This window comes from Pelodiscus sinensis, chromosome 32 (assembly GCF_049634645.1).
Source record: "Pelodiscus sinensis isolate JC-2024 chromosome 32, ASM4963464v1, whole genome shotgun sequence".
NCBI classification, from domain to species: Eukaryota; Metazoa; Chordata; order Testudines; family Trionychidae; genus Pelodiscus; species Pelodiscus sinensis.
Window position 1 is genome coordinate 10,287,832 of NC_134742.1, and position 21,204 is coordinate 10,309,035.

A 21,204-nucleotide genomic window follows, 5' to 3' on the forward strand; every position below is an offset into this window, starting at 1 on the left:
CTACCCCCTTGTCGAATGATTTTTTTTTAAATCTCAACAATGACAATTGTCATTCTTTGTGAGCACAGACACTGAGGGGCAGGGCTAAATTAACACTTCCAGAGGTCAGGCAGGCATCGACGTAAAGGGAGGGGGAGCGAGGACCCGGATTCTTCTGCTATTTAATTCCGCAGGGGTAGTGTCTAAACCAGGAAAGTTCCTTGTAACAGTGGGACCCTTTCCCCTTTCTCCTTCCACTTACCCAGGTGCATATTTATTGGGTTCTCCTAAAGGTAACTAGGACTGTGTCTGCATTGGCAAGATTTTGCGCAAAAGTGCCTGCTTTTGCGCAAAATCTTGCCACCTGTCTACACTGGCCACGAGTACTTGCACAAGAACACTGACGTTCTAATGTATAAAATCAGTGCTTCTTGCGCAAATACTCTGACGCTCCCACTCAGGGATAAGCCCTCTTGCGCAACTGTTCTTGCGCAAGAGGCCAGTGTAGACAGGCAACGTTAATTTCTTGCTCAAGAGAGCATCTACACTGGCACAGATGCTTTTGTGCAAAAGCACATCTCTTGCGCAAAGGCACATGCCAGTGTAGACGCTCTCTTGCGCAAATACTTTAACGCAAAAACTCTTGCGTTAAAAGCATTTGCGCAAAATCTTGCCAATAGAGACGTAGCCTAAGGCTACGTCTAGACTGGCATGATTTTCCACAAATGCTTTTAATGGAAAAGTTTTCCGTTAAAAGCATTTGCGGAAAAGAGCGTCTAGACGGGCACGGACGCTTTTCTGCAAAAGCATTTTTTGCGGAAAAGTGTCCGTGGCCAATCTAGACGCGCTTTTGCGCAAAACAAATCTGAGCTGTCTACACTGGCCTTTTTGCGCAAAAGCTTTGCTGCTCCACCCTGTGCCCACCAAACATCCCCCCCCCCCTGGGCTGGCTGCTCCCGAGGGGTCTGTGAGCGGGGCAGAGCCAGGCCCAGGGGCGCAGCGCAGCGCGGATGGCGGGTGTCTCGCTAGGACCCAGCAGCAGCAGCAGCAGCAGGCGCGGGGGGAGCGATCGCTGGCTCCGGCCCGGCCGCAGGAAGCGACTCGCCGCCGCTGCTCGCGGGGACTCTGGGGCCAGGCTCCGGGCCGGATCCCCGAGCCCCGGCGGGGGCTGCTGCGGGGCCCCGGAGCCCGGGCTGCAGCCGGGAGGGGGAATCTCCGGCCGGGCCAGTCCCGCTGCTCCCTCCCCAGGAGCCTCTCCCCGGGCAGCGCCCCCAGCCCGGCCCGGCCCAGCCCCTGCCCCAGGGCGGGCAGCGCTTGGGGGGCAGGTAAGAGAGACCCCCCGGGAGCGGCGCCCCGGTGCCCCCGGGCTGCAGGGGGAGGGGTTGGCCCCGGGCTGCTCCCGGCGGAGCTGGCTGCGAGTCCCCGCCCGGTGCAGGGCAGCTGCCGCCAGCCTCGGCAGGGCGCGGTGGGGGGGGGTCAAGCGGGGAGTGATGGGGAGGGGGCGGGCGCAGGGGGCACCAGGGATATTAAAATGGGCTGATTTGCTTACCACGAACCCAGTGAACTGTTCAATCATGACACCCGGCGGGGGTGGGGGGGCTCCTCTCCGCACCCCCTCCCCGTGTTGCTGCTTCTGGTACTGAGGCAGCAGCGTGTGTGTGGGAGGGGAGGCGGGGGGGACTGGGTGTAACATTTGCAGGGTTGCACTGGCACATCGCTCGATGGGGGGGACGTGAGGCTAAGGGCAGAGGCGAGGGGATGGGGAGGGGTAGGCTTGGGCTGTGGGGGGCGTGCAGGGGAGAGGATTGGGATGTGGGGTGCAGAGAGAGTCCTCCCTACACACACTCACTTTCACTGCACCACCTAGGGCCAAGGGAGAGGCATCTCTCCCGGGCCGCAGCTCCAGTGGGCCATGCTGGGAGAGGGGTGCCGGTCCCCCCCATTACGTGTCATTTTCTCAGATGCCTGAAGGGACCATAACTGAAAAGAGAGGGGACAGACATAGGGAGCATGGCACTTGCATGCAGAAGGCGGCAGGGCGCGGGGGGAGGAGGGGATGGCTGTTACTAGACATGTTGTGTATTTGTTTCCCAGCGGGTCTGGGATGTTTCCATTGGGGGCAAGTCTCCTGCTGTGACCACGTTCAAAGGGGCTCCATGGGTTTTGTTCTGGCGGGAGGGGCAGGGCAGGGCCAGTCGGGGGGGGGGGGGGTGTGTGACAAACTAACTGGGTTTCTTCCCAGCAGGGCAGAGCCAGAGAGTCCCAGCGCGTGTCTGCAAGGGCAGAGCCTTTCGGGGGGGCGACAGGGACTCAGACCCCTTCTGACACCTCCCCCATCGCCCCTCTTGCCCAACAGGCCAAGGAGACACGTCGAGAGTTCGCTCCAGAGCGCCCGTCTGCCAGGGGCCGGGGCCGGGCAATGGCCGGGATGGAACCCGCTCAGGTAGGGGGTTTAGGGCGCTGCTTGGCGGGGGGATGGAGGGAGGGGCAGGGAGGAGACAGGGTGGGATGAAGCTGCTGAGTTTCTGAGCAGGCCCATGGGCAGGGTGTGGCCGCGCCCCCATTTCTAACCCAGCCCCCCTTGGGCAGTGCTGGGTAAATGGCCTAGACTCCCAATGCTGGGACCTGAGCCCCCAGCCAGAGGTTGCTGGGAAACACAAAGGGAAGCTGCCGGGATTCCTGTCCCTGCCTGTGGCTCAGAGCTCGGCTTCCGCCTCAGCCTCTGGCTAGCAGGTGCGTGGCCAGGGAGAAGTAGGGATGTGAAGGACTATCCAATAAGCAACAGGATAGTTGCCTAATCATAGAACCATAGAGCTAGAAGAGACCTCAGAAGGTCATCAAGTCCAGCCTCCTGCTCCAGGCAGGACCAATCCCAACGAAATCAACCCAGCCAGGGCTTTGTCAAGCCGAGACTTAAATACCTCTAGGGATGGAGACTCCACCACTTCCTTAGGGAACCCATTCCAGTGCTTCACCACCCTCCTACTGAAGTAGTTTTTCCTAATATCCAACCTGGACCTCTCCCATCACAACTTGAGACCATTGCTCCTTGTTCTGCCATCTGTCACTACTGGGAACAGCCTCTCTCCATCCTCTTTGGAACCTCCCTTCAGGAAGTTGAAGGCTGCTATCAAATCCCCCCTCGCTCTTCTCTTCTGCAGACTAAAACCCAAATCCCTCAGTCTCTCCTCATAGGTCATGTGCTCCAGCCCCCCAATTGCTCCCATGGCCCTTGTTGCCTGTATCAGATAGAGGCAGCAGGGGCAGAGGAGAAAGGGGGGGGGGGACTTCAAAGTGGCAGCATCTCACAGAGCCCCAGGATCAGCTCCCCAGGCTCTGCACAGTGCTGCCGGTTTGAAATGCCGCACGGAGCCCCCAGCTGACCCCGGGCTTCGGTGCTTTCGCCTTTGAAATGTAGCAGCAGCCATACGGATATTGCTGCACTCCAAAAGAGGAGGTGCCCTATCCAATATTGGATTAGTCAATTACCCAGTACTTAGCATCCTTAACGAGAAGGCCCTTATCCTCTGCTGAGGGGGATGAGAATGTCTCTGCCCATCCCCAGAAGCCTCCAGGCTGCTCTAAATAGGCTTGGGATGGGATTTTACAAGTATTGTGGCTGGGGCTGCAGGCAGTGGGTGAGGGACTCTTGTTGTTGCAGATGCGGGTGACCTTCGAGGAGGTGGCTGTGTATTTCACCCAGGGGCAGGGGGCGCTGCTGGGCCCCACTCAGAGAGCCCTCTACAGGGACGTCATGCAGGAGAACTACGAGGCGGTGACCTCGCTGGGTAAGGGCGTCCTGGCCCCTCGGGGATTAGGAGCCGTGGGGACTGCGTGTCCGACACGGGTCAGGTTCTTCCCTGCTCAGGTGGCCTGGACAGGAATGGGTTCCATGGGCACAGCTGCCGGGCGAGAGCGACTTGCATCTCCGTGCCCTGTGCAGTGAGACCAGGGTGTCAAACCCTAATGGACGTGCTAAATCATCCCCACCCGGCCCCTTTAGATTTCAAGGTGGAGGGGCCATGTATCCTCCTGTCTGTGTTGTTTCTCACTCACAACCAATTTAACAGCAGAGCTGTGAGTATCAGCAAGGGCCCCAGACTGCCCAGATCCTGGGAAATCCTAGTGAGGGCATCACAATTCCTCTTCCCTCCCCACACGTCTGCCTCTCCCCAGGGGGCTCAGTGACCATGTTCCCATCCTCTTGGGTTGCCCATTCCCCAGCAGAGCCCAGGGGCAGGTTCCACTCACGGAATGTCCCTTGGGACAGACGCTTTCCCCACCCTCTACGCGCCCTGATCTGCTCTGATTTCACCCCCTGCGCAGGGTTTCCCGTTCCCAAGCCTGAGCTGATCGCCCGGCTGGAACGAGGGGAAGAGCCCTGGGTGCCCGATCGCCAGGCCAGGGAGGAAAGAGAGATCCTGAGAGGCTCCTGCACAGGTGAGGACTGACACAGAAACCAGCTAGTGAATGAAGGAAAAAGTTAAGAGTCCCAAAAATGAAGTATCAGTAATTGCCCTCAGTACTTCCTCCTTTTATGCAGGCAGGGTCTTGTCAGCAGATATTGTTCATGGTTTCTCACCATCCTATTACCTGCAGGACCTTCCATCCCTTTGAGTGTTTGTGTGGGAAGAGGTGGGAAGATTCAGTTGCTCATTCTGTACAACTTCAGTGTGTCGGGTTCACCTTGGTGCTGTTCCTCTTTCTCCCCAGCTCAATGACTCCTGCCTCTTTTTCTCTCTCCCAGCAGGTGTTCAGACAGTGCATATAAAGGAGGAAGAGTCTCAATATGAGGAAGATCCAGGGGAAATGGAACCGCAGGCGACCTTTGTGGGAAGAGCTGAAGAGAATGTTTCCCAGTGCCTGGAACAGGGAGAAGCCTGGGGAAATTGGCCCAGGCCGGACAGGCTGCTGGAAAATAACCCAAGTGAGCAAATGGATGAACCTGTTAAATGCGGAGAAGGACACAAGGATCCCACCACCCAGCAGACAAAGCCCAAGGAAGAGAAACACCAGGAATGGCTTGGTTATGGGAAGGGATTTATTGTGAGCCCAGAGCTTATTTCAGTGCAGACAGTAGGTGCTGGGGAGAAACCCCTTCAATGCTTGGACCATGGGAAAAGCATCAATAGCAGCTCAGATCTTAATAGTGGCAGTAGAAGCCAAATGGGAAAGAGAGGCTCTCGGTGTCCCAAGGGAGGGAACGGTTTGAATTGGAAGTCAGCACAGGTGACACATGAGACAAGCCGTACAGAAAAAAACCCCAGTAAGTGTGTCGCGTGTGGGAAATGTTTCAAAGGGAGATCAGCTCTGATTAAACATCAAGCCGTCCACCCAGTAGACAGTCCCCATAAGACTTCAGGTTGTGGAAAAAGTTTTCTTCAGAGCTCGGTCCTCCTTAAACCTGAAGCGGTGTGCTCTGGAGAGAGACCCTATAAATGCTCAGACTGTAGGAAAAGTTTTAAATGGAAATCTGCCCTTGTTTCACATCAAAAAACTCACACAGGAGAGAGACCCCATCAGTGCTTAATCTGTGGAAAAAGTTTTACACGGAAGTCATCCCTTGTTTTACATCTGAAAATCCATACAGGGGACAGACCCTATAAGTGCTTAGACTGTGAGAAAAGTTTCATACAAAGGTCCGACCTCATTAAACATCAGGCCATCCACACGGGAGAGAGATCCCATAAATGCTTGGAATGTGAGAAAAGTTTCACAGAGAGGTCATCTCTTCTCTCTCATCAGGCAATCCACACTGGAGAGAAACCCTATAAGTGCTTGGAGTGTGGGAAAGGTTTCATATGGAAGGCATCTCTTGTTTCACACCAGGCAGTCCACACAGGAGAGAAACCCCATAAGTGCTTAGACTGTGGGAAGAGTTTCATATTGAGGTGTGAACTTATTAAACATCAGGCAGTCCACACGGGAGAGAGACCCTATAAATGCTTGGAGTGTGGAAAATCTTTCAATTGGAAATTCAAACTTGTTAATCATCAGGCAGTCCACACAGGAGAGAGACCACATAAGTGCCTGGAGTGTGGAAGAAGTTTCATACGGAGGAGAAACCTTCTTAAACATCAGGCCGTCCACACAGCAGAGAGGCCTCATAAGTGCTTGGAGTGTGGAAAAGCTTTCAGATGGAGATTTGATCTTGTTAACCATCAGGCAATTCACACAGGAGAGAGACCACATAAGTGCTTGGAGTGTGGGAAAAGTTTCATACGGAGGATCGACCTTGTTAAACATCAGGCAAGTCATACAGGAGAGAGACCCCATCGGTGCTTAGACTGTGGAAAAACATTCATTCATAAATCAAACCTAAATCAACATATGGCAGTCCACACAGGAGAAAAACCCCACAAGTGTGTCGATTGTGGGAAAAGTTTCCTACAGAGGTCATCCCTTGTTTTACATCAGAAAATCCACACAGGAGATAGACCCCATAAGTGCTTGTACTGTGGAAAAGGTTTCATAAGGAAGTCAGCGCTTACTCAACATCAGGCCATCCACACAGGAGAGGGATCCCACAAATGTTTAGACTGCGGAAAAAGATTCATATATAGGTCAAACCTCAATCAACATCTGACAATGCACTCAGGAGAAAGACCCCACAAGTGCTTAGAGTGTGGGAAAAGTTTCAAAAGGAAGACAGAGCTTATTCAACATCAGGGAATCCACACAGGAGAGAGACCCCACAAGTGCTTGGAGTGTGGGAAAAGTTTCACACTGAGGGCAGCCCTTTTTACGCATCAGAAAATCCACACAGGAGAAAGACCTCATAAATGCATAGACTGTGGGAAAAGTTTCATACAGAGGTCAGACCTTGTTTTGCATCAGAAAATCCACACAGGAGAGAGACCCCATCAGTGCTTAGACTGTGGGAAAAGCTTCATAAGGAGGTCCGACCTCAGTAACCATCAGTTAATTCACACAGGTGACAAAAACAATAAGTGTTAAGCTGTGAAAAGTCTTTCACATAGAGGTCTGACATTCTTCAACAACAGGCAATGCACATAGGAGAGAGAGCTCATAAGTGCTTAAGGCAGTAGAAAAAAATTTCATATGGAGGTCAGCCCTGGTTTCACACAGGAAAATCCACACAAGAGAAAGATTGCATAAGAGTTGCAACTGGAAAAGTTTCATGTGGCTCTCAACTATTCTTGGTCATTAGGCCATCCGCACAGGAGAGAGACCTCACCTGTGTTTAATCTGTGCAAAAAGTTTTATATAGAGTCAGAGCTTTGTAAACATCAAGTACTCCACAGAGAAGGGAGACCCCATAGGCTCTGGGAATATGGGAAATTGTTTCACTCTAAGGGTGTGTCTGGCCTACAGAGTTTTTTTCGAAAAAAGTGGCCTTTTTTCGCAAAAACTTCACCTGCGTCCAGACTGCTGCTGCGTTCTTTCGAAATTAAATTGAAAGAATGCCGCGGTTTTTTCGACAGCAGTAAACCTCCTTTTACGAGGAATAACACCTTTTTCGAAAAAGTTATTTCGAAGAAAGGCGTGTGTGGACGCGGGGAAACTGTTTTTTCCGAACAAAAAGCCTCCAGGAAAAAGCCCTGGTGGATACACTAGCTACATTCCTCGCACCTCTATTGTTCCTGTCAGCAGCCATGTTTTAAAGGCACAGGCATCCGGGCAGCTGTTTGTGTCAGGAAGCCAGCCACACCGCACAGCTCTTCCTGTCACAGTGTGACCCAGCCATGTCACAGCCCCAAGACCTCTCCTGGCCCTTCCAGGGAGACGGTCGAGGATGCACTCGGGCACCAGCATGGTCAGGACCATAGATCAAGATTCTGCTTGAGCTCTGATCGGAGGAGGAATCCTTGCAGGCCCTCCAGTTGTGCTGCAGGAATGTGGACATTTATGGGTGCTTGGCCCAGGGACTGGCCAGGAGAGGGCAGCACCCCCGCACCTCAGACCAAATGCAGGCCAAGCTGAAAGAACTGAGGCAGGGGGTGCGCCAAGGCCTGAGATCAGAACTCCTACGATCTGGATCACATTCTGGGCGTTGGGGAAGCCCAGGCTCCATTACCGGAGCATAGAGTTGAGCAACCCCAGCAGCAGCAGTTAGGAGAGACAGGAGAGTGTCAGCTGGAGCTGGAGGAGGAGGACAACGACACAGTGACCCTGATCCCGAAGCCGGTCCCCCAGGCTCCAGAGGCCGCCTAGGCATCTTCGGACACCGGGGAGGGAACATCAGGCGAGTGCTGTGAGGTTGCGCCACACGCAGGGCAGGGGAGGCGGGTACCCAGTGGCCGATGCGCGAGCGACACGTGTAATGCTCAGCTTGGATAGCGTGCAGCTAGCCGTGCACGTGCAAACACGTACAGAGCAGTGTGTGGCACATGCGTGTGCGAGACGTGGTGCCGGGAGCCTTTCCCGGAACACACAGGGACGGGTTGGCAGTGTGCGGGGGAGGGGGACATATGGTCCCATTGGCACTTTGGGGGCCCTATGATGCTACGGCTGCTGCCCAGCTCACACATAGTGTTACTTACAGACTCTCTGGGTCCCCTGTCTGAAGGAGAGTTCCTTAAAGCAAAGGCATGCCCTCGGGGACAGCGGGTGCATGCATGAATGATTGTCTCTTCCTGTTTTCCTCCACAGCCGGACCAGCCACGCTAGAGGGTCGCAACATGCTAGCCCCACCACCATCCCGGACACATGGCACCCGCAGGCACTGGCGTCTCTACACAGACGCTATAAAACAACGTGGAGTGGCCCTGCAGGAACTTAACAAGACTCTGCAAAAGAGGGCACAGGCAGAGGCCGTGTGGCACAAACAGCTGCTGGACGAGCTTGTCCAGCAGCGGACTTGCATCTGTCCCTGGTACCCGCTTCTCCTGCACGCCATGACTTTGCTCCTCCAAACCCCCGCTTCCCCCTTTGTACCCCCTCTCCCTCGGCGCTCCCAGACCCCATTCCTATCCAGCACACTACTATCTCTCGCCCCACCCGATCCCAAGACCATGGAGGTCCCCGGACGCAAGGCGGCAGGAAACTGTGGTCAGGAAGCACCGTGTGATTAGAACCCCCTCCTGTCTCTGTTTTACAGCCCCCCCGTCCAGGTTTTCAGCCCCCTCCCCCGCCCAGTTACAGAAAGTTGTGTTCATGTCACAAAACATTTATTTTTTAATAAAAACTTTGCTTTAGCAGAAAACTGTACAATGACAATATCGAGGTATATTTTAGCAACATTTAGCAATTTTTAGTTATTGATATTGATTAAAATATAACACGAATTTTTGTTTACAAACAAAACCTGGTGTTTCTCTCTTATTTCTGGAAAGAGGGTCAGGATGAGGGTTGTGGAGGGAAAGGTATTGGTGGGCCAGGCCCAAGCCTGCATAGGGGAAGCCATGGGGAGAGTCATTGGGCTCCTGAGAATCTCTCCTTCAGGGCCTCTCGGATGCAAAAGCCAGACCGGTGAGCCTGGCGGATGGCAGCTGTCCGGGGCCGCTCGAATTGTGTCCCCTCGCCATCAGGAACATTATTAAGGACCCAAAAGTAAACTATTCCACTGCATAGGAATGATCAGAAGTATGGCAAGAGACCACCTTGGTTTAACCAGGAGATCTTACATGATCAAAAAATCAAAAAGGTGTATAAAAAATGGAAACATGGTCAAAGTACAAAGGCTGAATATAAGCAAATAACACAGGTTTATAGGGTCAACATTAGAAAGGCGAAAACCCAAAGGGCGCATCTACAGTACAGCATTATTTTGAATGACACACGTTATTGCAAAATAAGGGGAACATCCACACAGGAAGCCTGCTATTTCAAAAATATGTTGATATAGTGGGTGTCTTATTCCAAAACCATCACCCCACATTTCACGAGGATTAACGCCTCTTTCGAAATTGTTCTTTCAAAATAGGGTGGACACCGGTGCTGTGCTTATTTCGGAATAATTGGCCTCCAGGGCTTCTCACAGCTGCCCTAGTGGCCACTCTGTCCACTCACATCAAAACTCTATGGTTTCCCTTCCCCTGCAGCCTTTAAAGGTGCAGGCAGAAGGGAAAGTGTTTGTGGCACCACATCGACCCTACCAGTCCCATGCTACCCAGCAAGACCTTTCCCTGTTGCCATGAGCGACTCCAGCACTCCCACTGAGCCCCTCCCCACCATGGCTGTAAGCACTCCGGCAGCCAGCTCCAAAGCCCCAGGCCAGGGGCAGAAGAAGAAGGCTCCTTCCTGGTCCGATGTGGAGATCCTGGATCTCATTTAGGTCTGGGGAGAGAAGGCTATTCTCCAGGATCTCCGCACCAGGTGCAAGAATATCAACATCTTCAGAAGGGCCACATGCACATCCAGGAGTAGGTGCGCTTGAAAATAAAAGAACTCAGGCAGGTCCTACACCAAGGCCAGGGCACAAAGTTCCCAATCAAGATTGGCATCCCAGACCTGCCACTACTTTGAGCAGCTGTATCATATCCTGCGGGGGAAGGGGGGGGAGTTAATCCCTTCCCCTCTTCTCCCCCCCCCCATTGTTGGCTGTGGCCTGGAGATGCCCATCGTCAGCCTTCAGGAGGGCAGGGCTGTGGAGGAGAAGAAGAAGGAGGAACCAGACAGGACACGATGCCATACATCTAGGAGATCATCATCCCAGGATGTCTCCCAGAGTTTGGACGATCCCAGGGAAGGCCCATCAGGTGAGTTCCATTACTTTCTCTAGAAAGGCAGTCGGAGGTGTGCTGCGGCAAACAACAGAATTCAAAATGGCCACTCTTAAAGGAGCAGGCGATCTTTTTTTTTCTCAGTAACTTTTCCCTCCACCCTTTTTTTTTTTTTTTTTACACTCAACAAAAAATTCTTAGTGTTCCCCATAAAAGAAAGAAATTGTTTGGTGTTCCTTGGTCTTAAAAAGTTTAAGAAACACTGCTCTAGATACATGTGGGGTTCTTCTGAGCCTGGGGCTCATGCGACAGCCTGTTATTTTGAAAGAAACCCCTTTGTTCAAAATAACCCTTACTCCTCAAAAAACGAGGCTTAATTTAATTTGAAAGAAAAAGGGGTTTCTTTCAAAATAATCGTATCTACATGGAGTTCTTTATTTCAAAATCGGGTATTTCGAAACAATGGCGGTCCACAATTATGCAAATGAAGTGCAGGAAATTCAAATCCATGCTTCGTTTGCAATTTCGCTCATCTGCATTTGCATTCCTCTCTCGGAAGAGGAATGCAATGTAGACATACCTGGGTTTTTCTCTGTTCCAAAAGGTGATTTGGTGCCATACTTGGATATGAGAGGAGTGTGACAGGATGTAGTGCAGATGTACAGAGGGCGTCATGAGACAAAATGTTCATTTGCCAGAATGGCCCTTTTCAATTTCACCTTTTCTACCCCGTGTCAGCTGGTTTGGTTTGGTTTTTTTAAAATGTTGACAATGGCAGTGATCAATCTCCATCAGTCCAGACTCTGAGGAAGCATCATTAGCAGTTGCAATTTGCCCTAAAGAGCTTTTACCATTACACACTCTGTCTATGTCTACACTAGAGGGTTTTGCGGGCAGAGTATGCTAATGAAGTGCTCATTAGCATGTGTTGCACTGTCATTAGCATATTCTCTGCCCGAGGCTTTTGGCGCAAGAGGTTTTTGCACAAAAACAAGCAGCGTAGACAGATCTGTTTTGCGCAAAAACTTTCTTTTGCGCACGATCCTTATGCCTCAAAACCTTCTAGTGTAGACGTAACCGCTGCATTTTCCAGTCCCGCCCCCATACTTAGCATTGGCACCCTTGACAGGGTGATCATCCTCTGAGCTCCCAGTAACAGCATTCACACCAAAGGGGGTAGCATCGGGGTATGTTTAGCTAGACTCAGACAACTGCCCAGAGTCACACACACACCCCTTCACAAATCTCCCTGTTAGTTCCAGGTAACACAAAAGAGTCACATTCATACTGGTTTGGGGGCTGATTGATGACATCAACCTGATATCTGCCTCATTACAATCAAAGCACTTTCCAACACTGTTATATATTGGTCTTCCAGAAGGATACAGCCTCTCCTCTTCTTCCCTTTCTGTTTTGATTTTAAGCTTACATCTGGCAACTTTCTCCGCAGCTATCCTGCCTCTTGTTCCATTTGCCTTTCCTAGGCTTTTGTAACTGGGCAGGCCAAGTCCTGTAGCTAGACAGGGTCATAGAGAAGTCCTCCAGACTGGCTAGAGGAGCTGGGAAGAAAGCAGCCAATCAGGGGCCAGAAAGGACTACATAAGAAGATGCAGTGCTGACCTGAAGGAGAGAGGACGAGGGATAACTGGCCTGAAGGAGCGTCCCTGTGGGGAAAGCTGCTTAGAGACTATGAACTGGATGAGAGAGTCCTGAGCTAAGGGCAAAGGGAGCTGTCTCCAGCAAGGGGAGCCCTGGGGGTACCACTCTTGATGGAAGAAGGGCAACAACCTACGAGACGTGTCTGGATTCAGAGACGGTCCACAGAGGGCACCCTTGTTAGAGGTGAACCCTGGCAGGGGTTGTGATTTCACACAGGAGCGAGCCACAAGGCTTTTAAAGAGACAGTGCAAACACACTCAACCAGACGGGTGCTCGCCAGGGCAGAGGGGGGAGAGGAAGGGAAGCAGGGGTGCCAACCCTGTTCCAGCTTTTCTTTCAGTGCTTTTGCGGAAACGCGTCTGCGCCAATCTCGATGCTCTTTTCCGAAAATGCTTTTAACGGAAAACTTTTCCGTTAAAAGCATTTCCGGAAAATCATGCCGGTCTAGACGTAGCCTCGTTGTTTTTTAAGTTTATCCTGTACAAACAAACTTGGCTGCTTGTGAATCATTTTGTGATCTGTGACAGTAAAATTTTTCTTAGCACTAACATGACAGTGGACTGGACGACTCGATTTTAGTTTTGTTTGAAATATTTTATGAACTCTAATAATAAAAGTCTTGACTCCCCCATGAACAAAGAGAAATAATTATTTAAACCTTTTAGCCAGCATGTTGTGGTGTAGAAAGTGGTGCAGTCAGCGAATTGAAGTGACCGGGTGGTTTATGCAAAACGTGGTATCTGTTGGTAATCGGCAGGTATGACTTGAATTTGCATAAATCCGAAAACTCTGCAAAATAGGGAGGAGATTGGAGAAAATAGAGTCCGCGCGGACCCACTCTGAGGCCACCAACATCCCCCCCAGTCTGGCTGCTCCCGAGGGGTCTGTGAGCGGGGCAGAGCCAGGCCCAGGGGCGCAGCGCAGCGCGGATGGCGAGTGTCTCGCTAGGACCCAGCAGCAGCAGCAGCAGCAGCAGGCGCGGGGGGAGCGATCGCTGGCTCCGGCCCGGCCGCAGGAAGCGACTCGCCGCCGCTGCTCGCGGGGACTCTGGGGCCAGGCTCCGGGCCGGATCCCCGAGCCCCGGCGGGGGCTGCTGCGGGGCCCCGGAGCCCGGGCTGCAGCCGGGAGGGGGAATCTCCGGCCGGGCCAGTCCCGCTGCTCCCTCCCCAGGAGCCTCTCCCCGGACAGCGCCCCCAGCCCTGCCCGGCCCAGCCCCTGCCCCAGGGCGGGCAGCGCTTGGGGGGCAGGTAAGAGAGACCCCCCGGGAGCGGCGCCCCGGTGCCCCCGGGCTGCAGGAGGCGGCTCTTTCCCCAGCGCGGGGCTCAGAGATGCTGCTGCGGGGGATTCAAAGGGGCTCGCTGGGTTTTCTTCTAGCGGGAGGGGCGGGGAAGGGAGGCAGGAGCCGGGCAGGGGCAAAACTGACTGGGATAGGAGAGGGAGGGGCCCAGGGGCAGAGAAGGGCTCTGGGCACTGCTAGCTGGGGGGCTGTTGTGGGTGCCAGGCAGCCTCTTTGTGGTCCCCGCTGCCCTCTGGGTGGTGCCCACGGTAGTCTCACACCCAGATGCCAGCCCCTCGGCACGTGAGTCTCCCCCTGGGGAAACTGAGGCACACACAGTGCTCAGAGAAACGTTTAGAATGTTCCCGCTTCGTCACACTCCACTGAGACCGGCCCCGGGGGCAGTTTGCGCAGGGGCTGGAAGCAGCCCCGGGCTCTGCCAGCATCGGCGCAGAGGCTGCTGCTGATGGAGAGACCTGGGGAAGGGTCCAGAGCCAGGCAGGAGAGTGAGGCTGGGCCCTTTCAGGGACCGGCGGACGAGTTGGTCCCAGGTGGGGAGGGGCTCCCAATGTGTCTGAGAGTCCCAGGGCTGCTGCCCTTGGCAGGGACCCAGCCCGGTTCAAAGCTGTGCCAGTGGCTGATTGGCCTAAAGCAGGGGTGGGCTCCATGCAGCCCATGTGTGGAATCCGGCCCATGTAATACTTTGGCTGCTTTCTATAAACATCCTGCTCCCCTTGCTGCCGAATGTCCCGGCAGTAGGATCCTATTTACATGGCTCCCAGAATTGGTGCTACCCCGGGCAGGAGCTAGAGCTACAAGCCCTTTAAATACCCGCAGCAACCTCTGGGCAGCTGCCCAGCCATGTGATAGCAAATGGGGCTGGGAGCTGTGAGCCCTTCGCTGTGCTTTTCCTTCAAAAACTCCAGCCCCAGACAACGCTAGGGGGAAGCCTAGTCCCCAGCCCCGCCCCTTGCACCCCAGACCCCGCCTCTTCTGGCGGGTGCAGCCAGCCCATGACCGTGTGCCAAAATTCATTAAGGGCCCCCCGGCTAAGAAAATGATTGCCCAGTCCGGCCGAATGAGAGCCAAGGCCCATGTCCATGGGACACTCACCGTGGCTCCCTTGGAGCGGGAGGATGAAGGAAAGGGGCAGGGGAGAGACTGGAAGGGGCACCAGGAGCAACAAGTCAGGAGAAAGGCACCCAACCCTGCCTGGATCCATCCCTGCAGCCCCTGGGCAGCCTGCCTCTCCGGGAAACCAGGAGGCGCTGAGAGAGGAAAAGAACATAAGAGCAGCCATACTGGGTCCATCCAGTCCAGTATCCTGACTGCCGATGCCAGGTGCCCCAGAGGGAGGAAACAGAACAGGGCATCGTCAAGTGCTCCCTCTCCTGTCACCCATTCCCAGCCTCTGACAAACAGGCCAGGGACACCATTCCTACCCATCATGATTACTAGCCATTGATGGACCTCACCTCCATGAATGTATCTAGTTCTTTTTTGAACCCTGTTAAAATCCTGGTCTTCACAACATCCTCTGGCAAGGAGTTCCACAGGTAAACTTTGCATTGTGTGGAAATAATCTTCCTTTTGTTTGTTTTAAACCTGCTGCCTATTACTTATATTTGGTGACCCCTAGTTATTATGGGAACTAGTAAATAACTTTTCCTTATTCACTTCTACCAGACCTGGCTTGATAACATAGGCCTCTATCATAACCCTCCCTCCCCCCCCCAAGTCTCCCCTTTTCTAAAATGAAAAGTCCAAGTCTTTTTAATCTCTCTTCATATGGGACCTTTTCCAAAACACTAATAATTTTTGTTGCCCTTTTCCAAACCTTTTCCAATGCTAATATATCTTTTTTGAGATGAGGTTACAACATCTGTACACACTAGTCAAGATGTGGGCGTCCCATGGTTTTCAATAGAGGCAATAAGATATTTTCTGTCTTATTCTCTATCCCTTTTTAATGATTCCTAACATTCTGTTTGCTTTTTTGGCTGCCGCTGCACATGGAGTGGATGTTTTCAGGGGTGACTCCAATCTCTCTTAAGTCGTTGTAGTTAAATTAGCCCCCAGTTAACCTCTATTTGGGTGGGGGAGGGAAAACTAGCTGGGGAGACACAACACTGGGGGGAGGGAGCACAGCCCAAAATGGCTCCTTAGATTCTGCTGTTTCCCCAGCTCGGGGCTCAGAGATGCTGCTACAGGCGGACTTCAAAGGGGCTCGATGGGTTTTGTCCTGATGGGAGGGGCCGGGCTGGGGAGAACAAACTAACTGGGTTACTTCTCATAGGACCAAACCAGAGAGCCCCAGCATGTGTCTGCAGGGGCAGGGCCTGGGGGGACTCGGGGTGCAACAGGGACTCAGGCCCCTTCTGACACCTCCCCCATCGTCCCTCTCGCCCGACAGGCCGAGGAGACACGTCGAGAGTTCGCTCCAGAGCGCCCGTCTGCCAGGAGAGAGGACCGGACAATGGCTGCGATGAAGCAAGCTCAGGTAGAGGTTTCAGGGAGCTGCTGGGCGGGGGAGGGAGGAGACAGGGTGGGATGAAGCCGCTGAGTTTCTGAGCAGGCCCATGGGCAGGGTGTGAGCGCGCCCCCATTTCTAACCCAGCCCCCAGCCCCAATGCTGTGACCTGAGCCCCCAGCCAGAGGTTGCTGGGAAACACAAAGGGAAGCTGCCGGGATTCCTGCCTGTGGCTCAGAGCTCGGCTTCCGCCTCAGCCTCTGGCTAGCAGGTGTGTGGCCAGGGAGAAGGCCCTGCCCTCTGTCTGCTGAGGAGGAGGGGGATCTCTCTGCCCATCCCCTGAAGCCTCTTGCCTGCTGGAAACAGGCTGGGGATGGGATTCTACTTCTCCCGCCCTCTCAGAGTTATTTTTCCCCATAACGACTGGGATTGTGGCTGGGGCTGCAGGCAGTGGGTGAGGGACTCTTGTTGTTGCAGATGCGGGTGACCTTCGAGGAGGTGGCTGTGTATTTCACCCAGGGGCAGGGGGCGCTGCTGGGCCCCGCTCAGAGAGCCCTCTACAGGGACGTCATGCAGGAGAACTACGAGGCGGTGACCTCGCTGGGTAAGGGCGTCCTGGCCCCTCGGGGATTAGGAGCCGTGGGGTCTGCGTGTCCGACACGGGTCAGGTTCTTCCCTGCTCAGGTGGCCTGGACAGGAATGGGTTCCATGGGCACAGCTGCCGGGGGAGAGCGACTTGCATCTCCGCACCCTGTGCAGTGAGACCCGGGTGTCAAACCCTAATGGACGTGCTAAATCATCCCCACCCGGCCCCTCTAGATTTCAAGGCGGAGGGGCCATGTATCCTCCTGTCTGGGTTGTTTCTCCAGCCGTGGGGAGGGCTCCGGGCTCTGTAGGTTTAGAAATAGGCAGGGGTTTACCTGCAGAGCTGTGAGTGTCAGCAAGGGCCCCAGACTGCTCAGATCCTGGGAACTCCTAGAGAGAGTGTCCCAATTCCTCTCACCTCCCCACACGCCTGCCTCTCCCCAGGGGGCTCAGTGACCATGTTCCTGTCCTCTTGGGTTGCACATTCCCCAGCAGAGCCCGGGGACAGGTTCCACTCACGGAATGTCCCTTGGGACAGACGCTCTCCCCACCCTCCCTGTGCCCTGATCTGCTCTGATTTCACCCCCTGCGCAGGGTTTCCCGTTCCCAAACCTGAGCTGATCGCCCGGCTGGAACGAGGGGAAGAGCCCTGGGTGCCCGACCTCCAGGCCGGGGAAGAAAGAGAGATCCCGAAAGGCACCTGCAAAGGTGAGGACTGACACAGAAACTAGCTGCTGAATGAAGGAAATGTTGAGTCCCAAAAATGAGGTGTCGGTAATTGCTCTCGGTACTGCCTCATCTCATGAAGGGCTGGGGTAGTCCAGCTGATATTGCTCATGGTTTTCCACCAGGCCTGTTACCTTCAGGAGTTTCCTTCCCTGTGAGTGTGTGTGTGGGAAGCAGAAAAACAATCCAATTGCTTTTTCTGTGCAATTTTAGTGTGTTGGGTTTTCCCTTGGTGCTGTTCTTCTTTCTCCCCACCTCAGTGACTCCTTCCTTGATTCTCTCTCTCAGGAGGTGACGGGACAGCGAGTGAGAATAAAGAGGGTAATCAAAAGCAGGAAGTTTCTGTGGAAATAGAACCGCAGGCAACATTTGTGGGAAGAGCTGAAAGGAATTTTTCCCAGTGCTTGGAACAGAGAGAAGCCTGGGGAAATTGGCACAGACCCGAGAGGCTGCTGGGAAACCACATAAGTGAGCAAATGGATGAATCTGTTAAATGTGGGGAAGGACTCAAGGAAAAGAAACTGATGATACATGAGACAAGCCACATAGGAGAGAGACCCTATAAGTGCTTAGACTGTGGGAAGAGTTTCGTAAAGAGGTCATGTCTCACTAAACATCAGGCAGTCCACACAGGAAAGAGACCACATAAGTGTTTAGACTGTGGGAAAAGTTTTAAAAGAAGATCTGCCCTTGTTTTACATCAGAAAATCCACACGGGAGAAAGACCCCAGAAGTGCTTGGACTGTGGAAAAAGTTTCTTACAGAAGTCAGCCCTTTTTATGCATCAGAAAATCCACACAGGAGAACGACCCCATACATGCTTAGACTGTGGAAAATGTTTCATCCAGAGATCAGACCTCAATAAACATAAGGCAATCCACTCAGGAGACAGGCCCCATAAGTGCTTAGACTGTGGGAAAAGTTTCAGATGGAAGTCAGCCCTTGTTTCACATCAGAAAATCCACACAAGAGAAGGGAAACCCAGTCAGTGCTTAGACTGTGGAAAAATATTCATTCAGAGGTCAGACCTTATTATTCATCAGGCAGTCCACCTAGAAGAGAGACCCCATAAATGCTTGGACTGCGGAAAGAGCTTTATGTGTAGGTCAAACCTCGTTCAACATCAGAAAATCCACAGAGGAGAGAGACCTCACAAGTGCTCAGACTGTGGAAAAAGTTTCATACGACGGTCTTCTCTTGTTAAACACCAAGCAATTCACACAGGAGAGAAACCCCATAAGTGCCTGGACTGTGGGAAAAGTTTCATACATAGGTCAGATGTTGTTAAACATCAGGCTATCCACACAGGGGAGAGACCCCACACGTGCTCCTACTGTGGAAGAAGCTTCAAGTGGAACTCGTCCCTTCTTAGTCATCAGGCAAGCCACAAAGGAGAGAGACCTCATCACTGCTTAGAGTGTGGAAAAAGTTTCATACATAGGTCTGCTCTTGTTAAACACCAGGCAATCCACACAGGAAAGAGACCCTATAAGTGCCTGGACTGTGGGAAAAGTTTCATACATAGGTCAGATGTTGTTAAACATCAGGCCATCCACACAGGAGAGAGACCTCACAAGTGCTCCGACTGTGGAAAAAGTTTCGTACAGAGGTCAGCCTTTGTTATGCATCAGAAAATCCACACAGGAGAGAAACCCCATCAGTGCTTAGACTGTGGAAAATGTTTCCTACGGAGGGCAGATCTCAATAAACATCAGGCAGTCCACTCAGGAGACAGACCCCATAAGTGTTTAATCTGTAGAAAAGGGTTTACGATTAGGTCACAGCTTGTTCAACATCAGGCAGTCCACACAGGAGAGAGATCCAATACATGCTTGCAATGTGGGGAAAGTTTCACACATAGGTCCACCCTTCTTATTCATCAAACAATCCACAATGGAAAGAGACCTCATAACTGCTTAGACTGTGGAAAAAGTTTCCTGTGGAAGTCCGCTCTTGTTTCACATCAGGCAATCCACACCGGAGAGAGACCGCACAATTGTTTAGACTGTGGAAAACATTTCATACAGAGGTCGGACCTCAAAAAACATCAGGCAGTCCACACAGGGGTCCGACCCCATAAGTGCTTGGACTGTGAAAAAAGTTTTATACGGAAGTCCAACCTTGTTAAACATCAGGCTATCCACACAGAGGAGAGAGATCCTATAAATCCTTAGACTGTGGAAAATCTTTCATATGGAGATCATAGGGTCATAAACATTGAGCAGTTCACAGAGAAGGGAAACCCCATAAGGTTTTGGACTGTGGGAAAAGTTTCACACAAAGATTAAATGTTAACACATCAGAGGTTCTCCTTAGGAGAGAGACCCAATGGGTGATTGAAGTTTGAGGAAAGTTTCATACAGAGGTCAGACCTTGTTAAATATCTGTCAGTCCATACAGGATTTTAACTCTGAGACAGTTTGGGCTGTGGGAAAGGTTTCAGAAAGTGATCAGCCCTTCTCAACATCAGGCTATCCACAATGAGAAACTCTGTAAGTGATCAGACTGGGATAAATTTCAGAAACGAATCAGTGTGAGACTCCCTAAATGCCTGGACTGAGAAAAAGTTTCACTCAGCAAATATTGTAACACGTGAGGTAATCCACTCAGAAGTACTTGGACTGCAAGAAAAGTTACAAAATCAGATCAGCCCTTGTTTTACATCCATGCTTGGGAGAGACCCCATAGATGCTTGGACTATTGCAAAAGTTGCACACAGAGGTCACACTTCATTAAACATGGGGGAATTCACACAGGAGCTCAACTTTTGTGACTCATGGTCAAAAAGGGTTGAGAACCTTGGAGGCTAATTGACCTAGATTAAACCTTTAGGGTATGTCTACACTGTGAGGCTTAACTCGAAATAAGCGACGCAAATTGAGCTATGTCAATTGCGTAGCTTATTTAGAAATTGGGAGCGTCTACACAGCACTTATTTTGAAACAGAGCACTCTTCCTCTGATTTCCCTTTCTCGTACAATGAGGCTGCGTCTAGACTGGCATGATTTTGCACAAATACTTTTAACGGAAAAGTTTTTCCATTAAAAGTATTTGCTCAAGAGAGCGTCTACACTGGCATGTGCTTTTGCGCAAAATAAGTGCTTTTGTGCAAAAGCATCCGTGCCAGTGTAGACGCTCTCTTGCGCAAGAAAGCTCCGATGGCCATTTTAGCCATTGGGCTTTCTTGCGCAAGAAATTAACGTTGCTGTCTACACTGGCCTCTTGCGCAAGAATACTTGCGCAAGAGGGCTTATCCCTGAGCGGGAGCATCAGAGTATTTGCGCAAGAAGCACTGATTTTGTACATTACAACGTCAGAGTTCTTGCGCAAATACTCGCGGCCAGTGTAGACAAGCGGCAAGATTTTGCGCAAAAGCAGCCACTTTTGCACAAAATCATGCCAGTCTAGACACAGCCTGAGAGTTATAGAAGTTGGAATAAGAAGTCCTCCAGCTTCACCGTATTTTGACACTATTTCAAAATAACTGCCTGCTGTGTAGACATGGACTAAGTTATTTCAGAATAGCACTAGTTATTTTGAAATAGTTCACAGGGTAGATGTAGCCTTAGAGACATGTTAGACAAGCATATATTAGAAGCTACTGCATGTTTGCTAATTAGAACTTTGAAATAGGAACTCGTAAAGAAAAAAGGAAGAACATAGTACTTACGATTAATCACCGTTAAGTTGCATGATTAACTCCAACACTGGATGTAGTTAGAAAACTGAATCTCTGTGAGTCACATTGTTAAACATTAGAATACCAGTTGAAATTTCTCAATAAATGTACATTTTTCTGCGTGTTCAAATATATTGAATCCTAACACAGCAAAGAATAGGAAGTGTACAGGACTCGCTTTATATTTTTTTCATTACAAATATTT

General features: G+C 51.9%; 3 protein-coding genes across 6 annotated transcripts in view; all 3 read left to right on the plus strand.

Moving 5' to 3' along the window:
• Window positions 1–937: 937 nt before the first annotated feature.
• Window positions 938–9,246, plus strand: LOC112547587 (uncharacterized). Of its 2 annotated transcripts, XM_075913866.1 has the most exons (6): window positions 941–1,304; window positions 2,225–2,422; window positions 3,641–3,767; window positions 4,306–4,419; window positions 4,727–4,906; window positions 8,593–9,246. In XM_075913866.1, exons 1-6 carry the CDS (start codon window positions 990–992, stop codon window positions 9,012–9,014), a joined length of 1,356 nt encoding a protein of 451 aa, XP_075769981.1. In that variant the 5' UTR covers window positions 941–989; the 3' UTR covers window positions 9,015–9,246. The 2 variants fall into 2 exon arrangements, with proteins under 2 accessions (XP_075769980.1, XP_075769981.1); XM_075913865.1 differs by having other exon boundaries at window positions 938–1,304; window positions 4,727–8,729.
• A 4,293-nt stretch (window positions 9,247–13,539) lies between these two features.
• LOC106731280 (uncharacterized) overlaps window positions 13,540–21,204 on the plus strand; it is a 54,152-nt gene continuing 46,487 nt past the window's right edge. For 2 of the 3 annotated variants that reach the window (XM_075913871.1, XM_075913872.1), the window contains exon 1: window positions 13,549–15,095. In XM_075913871.1, coding sequence (XP_075769986.1) covers window positions 15,004–15,095 — 92 coding nt within the window. In that variant the 5' untranslated portion in view covers window positions 13,549–15,003. Of the gene's footprint in view, window positions 15,096–21,204 lie in introns of all 3 variants that reach the window. The other variant, XM_075913873.1, reaches the window with a different exon arrangement.
• Window positions 15,110–20,076, plus strand: LOC102444494 (uncharacterized). Its single transcript, XM_075913918.1, is given in 5 exon segments — window positions 15,110–16,039; window positions 16,487–16,613; window positions 17,189–17,302; window positions 17,609–19,470; window positions 19,473–20,076. Coding segments are annotated over 5 exon segments (2,181 nt in total). The 5' UTR covers window positions 15,110–16,015; the 3' UTR covers window positions 19,527–20,076.